The sequence below is a fragment of the Tachysurus fulvidraco genome, chromosome 8, assembly GCF_022655615.1.
Source record: "Tachysurus fulvidraco isolate hzauxx_2018 chromosome 8, HZAU_PFXX_2.0, whole genome shotgun sequence".
Classification (NCBI taxonomy): Eukaryota; Metazoa; Chordata; class Actinopteri; order Siluriformes; family Bagridae; genus Tachysurus; species Tachysurus fulvidraco.
The window spans coordinates 3,788,658-3,793,657 of NC_062525.1; the positions used below are offsets into that span (position 1 = coordinate 3,788,658).

Genomic DNA, 5,000 nt, shown 5'->3' on the forward strand with positions numbered 1-5,000 from the left:
TTTTATTTATCGGATCATTTTATTATTCGTGTGTAAATGAATGAAAAAGATACTCGAGAGACAGAATTTATTAGATCAACTACGTAATAAAAATCCTACTGCATCATGTTTAATAATTAAATAAATAAATAGTAATAATAATTATTAATGCTATTGTTATTGAAAATGTGTGATTTTATAAAAAAAAAACATTAAAAGGTTTTTTAATTATAATGGATTAATAAATAATTTTTAAAAAATTAAGAAATGTTTTTTTTGTTGATCTGCAGTTAGATTCGATTTTAATGACCGTTCTGGATCCTTTTTCTATTTTAATTGCATAAATATGTCACCTTAATACAGTTTATAATCAGATTCTACACATTGTTGAGCTGCACGTGGGAAATAAACACGGTTGAAAAAATTTAGATTGCAAATTTATTAATATCGTCCAGTTAAGTTTTGTTTTTGGCTACATATTTATTCATTTATTTATCTATCAAAGTGTGTGTCTCTCTTTCTGTCTGTGCCTGGGGGTGTGGGTGTGTCTTTCTGTCTGTGCCTGGGGGTGTGGGTGTGTCTTTCTGTCTGTGCCTGGGGGGGTGGGTGTGTCTTTCTGTCTGGGGGGGTGTGGGTCTGTCTTTCTGTCTGTGTCGGGTGTGGGTCTGTCTTTCTGTCTGTGTCTGGGGGGGTGTGGGTCTGTCTTTCTGTCTGTGTCGGGGGGGTGTGGGTGTGTCTTTCTGTCTGTGTCTGGGGGGGTGGGTGTGTCTTTCTGTCTGGGGGGTGTGGGTCTGTCTGGGGGGGGTGTGTGGGTCTGTCTTTCTGTCTGTGTCTGGGGGGGTGTGGGTGTGTCCTTTCTGTGTGTGTGTGTGTGTCCTTCTGTCTTTGTCTGGGGGTGTCTTTGTCTGTGTCTGGGGGTGTGTGGGGGTGTCTTTTTGTCTGGGGGTGTGGGTGTGTCTTTCTGTGTGTTTCTGTGTGTGTGTGTTTCTGTGTGTGTTTCTGTCTGCATCGGGGGGGGGGGGGTTATCTCTTTCTGTCTGTGTCTGGGGTGTGTGTGGGTGTGTCTCTTTCTGCCTGTTTTTGGGGTGTGTGTGCGGGTGTCCCTTTCTGTCTGTGTCGGGGTGTGTGTGGGGGTGTCTCTTTCTGTCTGTGTCTGGGGGGTGTGTGGGTGTGTCTCTTTCTGTCTGTGTCTGGGTGTGTGTGGGGGTGTCTCTTTCTGTCTGTGTCTGGGGGGTGTGTGGGTGTGTCTCTTTCTGTCTGTGTGTGGGGTGTGTGTGGGTGTGTCTCTTTCTGTCTGTGTGTGGGGGTGTCTCTTTCTGTCTGTGTCTGGGGGTGTGTGGGGGTGTCTCTTTCTGTCTGTGTCTGGGGGTGTGTGGGTGTGTCTCTTTCTGTCTGTGTGTGGGGGTGTCTCTTTCTGTCTGTGTCTGGGGGTGTGTGGGTGTGTCTCTTTCTGTCTGTGTGTGGGGGTGTCTCTTTCTGTCTGTGTCTGGGGGTGTGTGGGTGTGTCTCTCTGTGTCTGGGGGGTGTGGGTGTGTGAGACTTCCTGTGTGTGACTTCCTGTGTGTGACTTCCTGTGTGCAGGCGTTTGGCACCAATCAGGAGGATTACACCAGCTACATCCTAAACGGCATTGTGAAGTGGAGTAACGCCGTGTCTGACATCCTGGGAGACGGAGAGCTGTTGGTGCAGCAGACTAAGAACAGCGAACGCACCCCACTAGTGACGGTGCTGCTGGAAGGTAAGTCACGTCACGTCACATCACACTACACTATACACACCACACTCACACGTGTACATGTGTTCAAATCCATCGTTCCTTCCTCACATGTGAGTTCTGGCCCCTCCAGGTCCACCTCACAGCGGTAAGACGGCTCTGGCGGCTAAAATCGCAGAGGAATCACAGTTTCCCTTCATCAAGATCTGCTCTCCAGACAAGATGATCGGCCACTCGGAGATCGCCAAGTGCCAGGCCATCAAGAAGGTGACGACGAAGCAGCCCTCATGTAATAAACTCTCAGCTGATCATGTGACCCGAGTTCTCACGTATATGTGTGTGTGTGTGTGTGTGTGTGTGTGTGTGTGTGTGTGTGTGTAGATATTTGATGATGCCTATAAGTCTCAGCTGAGCTGCGTTTTGGTGGACGATATCGAGCGGCTCTTGGGTGAGATTTATTTATTTATTTTAAGGTTTCTTTAAAGTTTAAACAAATGTTCTTACACTATCTAGGGTCCGCAGTGCTGCTCTGGTGGTGCCCTCTGTAGTGAACATAACCATTTGGGATACAGCCAATGTGCCTACAGGCAGTTGAAGGTGGCATCTAAAGTGGCAGGTTTTAATGTGGGTCATTTCAACAAACAAAAAGTCTTTATTTGTGTTTGTGTGTGAGTTTTATCTTGATCTTATGCACCATCCAGTTGTCCCCACAAAGATAGGAACACCTGACCGGCTCTGGGGTGTTTTGTCTGCTCCCCACAAACTTTGAACTTTTATTTTAGAATCTAAAAAGTTTATTTTTTCTGTGCACTGAGGTTAAAGTGGGAGTTAGATGAATGAAATCGCTGCATTAATAATTGGATTATAATGCAAAATGCTCATAATGACAAACGTGTGTGTGTGTGTGTGTGTGTGTGTGTTAGAATTTGTTCCGATCGGTCCTCGTTTCTCAAACTCCGTCCTGCAGGCCCTGTTAGTGCTGCTGAAGAAGGTGCCTCCTCATGTGAGTGTCCACACACACACACACACACACACACACACACACACACACACACACAGGTGCACACACAATCTCTCTCTCTCTCTCTCTCTCTCTCTCTCTCTCTCTCTCTCACTTTCTCTCGTAGTACCAGCCCTCTACAGACAGGGGGCAGCAGAGCTTCTCTAACATATTTGTGTTTTTTTTTTTTTTTCGTATTGCATTACACATCTGTTTGTTTAAGGTATTAAGAAATGCACATTTATACACAATCCCTTGCTTGTTTATTAGCTAACTGTTAACTAGCCCATAAATATTGGCACCCCTCTGTCATTAAATTTAAAATGCGGCACTCTGTGTAGATGGGATATTTGGTTGTTTGTTCATAGTATAATGATGACATTGACAGTGTATCAGGTTGTTGTAGATTATTACAGGACTTTAGCAGGCCCACTTGACTGGTCACCTTTGCACATCCTGTAGACTTCATCATCTTCAGCACCTGATTCACTGAGAAGGAGATTTGACTCTGAATTGACTCATCTGCAGGAAAGGAATCAAGCTTGCTGTGCATTTTGGGTTGTGTTTATCTATTTTATTTAGAGATGTGAGCTTCTTTACCAAACTGAGCCAAAGAATAGAACCGTAGTACTGCGACTCCATTTATTGTAAATTTTTGCCCTTTATTTAACCTATGATATAAGAATATATAAGAATATTCAGATTGTTTACAAACCTATTGGTTCGTGTACAAAGAAAATCGTCCATAGAAGCGCCTTTATTTCCCTTTGCTAAAAGGAAGCGCAGTCTTCTGGTTTATTGTCTAGAAAGTTCTTTCTAAAGGTGTCTGTGGATGTTTATTTCTAAGCCGTTTGAAAGCTGGCGTCGTTGTGTTATCCCGCAGCCGTGGCTCTGTCAGTGTTGCGGTGCTCTATGTGCAGGCCAGGGTGTGTATTGTCAGTGTTTTGTTTATGGCGTGGTGTTTTTGTGCGTCCGGGGTGAACAGCGACGGCTCTGTTTCTCCGGGTCGAGCCTGTGTGTGCGAGCTCAGCGGGGAGTCCGTGAACGGGAGACGCTGGACTGAAAGGTCCTGTGAGAGCGTGGGGACCTGGCAGGCCCGCCGCCGCCTGTGTGCCACCTCATCTACATGCACTGGCATGTTCCAACCCCCGCGCCACAGGAGGGCGACCCATAATCCCCTCGGCTCGCCTGGGCCTCTGGGAATGACCTACCTCTACGACAATCTATAACTTCCCCGGCTTTCTCAGAACTTTCTGGAAAATTCCTCGAGAATTTCGAGGTTATGTTTGTAAAACGTTGCACGCTACGTTAACTTGTCGAATTTAAGTGTAGAATGTTTTCCAAACTCATGCCATGCTTTTATTGTACCTTGTTGATGCCTGGCTGCCCCGCTGACTCGCTTAGGAAGCTTCAGCACATGTCCTGGGAAGAAAAAAAAATGTCCAAGCGCTTTACACCAATCTTGTTAAACCTACACTGGCTGTTTTTTGTGTTCTACTTCGACGACATGGTATTGCACATGATTTCTTAATATCTGAAGTTCTAAATGGTTAGACTGATCCCTAACACTCGGGAAAACCGAGGAAAACGTTCCTCCGACTCGGGAAAACGAGGAGCAGCAAGAAAACCGAGATGTCAAATCGAGATAGACGCTCAACAACTGTGTATATGCCGTAGTAGTGTTTACATTCGATCGATCAACACACTGATATATTCTCTTGTTAAATCCAGAGCATTGCCTGTAGCCTGCTTATCTGGCTCGCTTTTTGCTAACATAATGTGGCCATGTTTTTTTTTTTTTTCTTTTTTTCTACTTCAACTTTCTATAAATCTCACATCTATCGTCAGTTATTTTGTTTTTTTTTTGCACATCCTTAATAAAGAACAGATTTTAATCAAAGGCAAGTTTGTACTTCTGTCATTTTGGCCCGTGTTGATGAATGTGTGTGTGTGTGTGTGTGTGTGTGTGTGTGTGTGTGTGTGTGTGTGTGTGTGCAGGGTCGTAAGCTGCTGATCTTGGGAACCACAAGTCGTAAGGACGTGCTGCAGGAAATGGGGATGCTGGATGCCTTCAGCACAACCATCCACATCCCCAACATCTCCAGAGGAGAGCACCTGATGGAGGCGCTGGAGGTCAGACACAGAGAGAGAGACAGAGAGAGACAGAGAGAGACAGAGAGAGAGAGGGAGAGAGAGGGAGAAAGAGAGACAGAGAGAGACAGAGCAAGAGAGAGAGAGACAGACACAGACAGAGAGAGAGAGACAGACACAGACAGAGAGACCGACAAAGAGAGAGAGAGAGAGACC

The 5,000-nt window shown here is 45.4% G+C and overlaps 1 protein-coding gene across 1 annotated transcript in view; it reads left to right on the forward strand.

Moving 5' to 3' along the window:
- The window catches only part of nsfb (N-ethylmaleimide-sensitive factor b), a 41,489-nt gene that overhangs the window by 21,385 nt on the left and 15,104 nt on the right, over positions 1 to 5,000 (forward strand). The window contains exons 14-18 of the mRNA XM_027165295.2: positions 1,561 to 1,717; positions 1,827 to 1,960; positions 2,075 to 2,141; positions 2,617 to 2,696; positions 4,692 to 4,826. Coding sequence (XP_027021096.1) covers positions 1,561 to 1,717; positions 1,827 to 1,960; positions 2,075 to 2,141; positions 2,617 to 2,696; positions 4,692 to 4,826 — 573 coding nt within the window. The remainder of the gene's footprint in view (positions 1 to 1,560; positions 1,718 to 1,826; positions 1,961 to 2,074; positions 2,142 to 2,616; positions 2,697 to 4,691; positions 4,827 to 5,000) is intronic.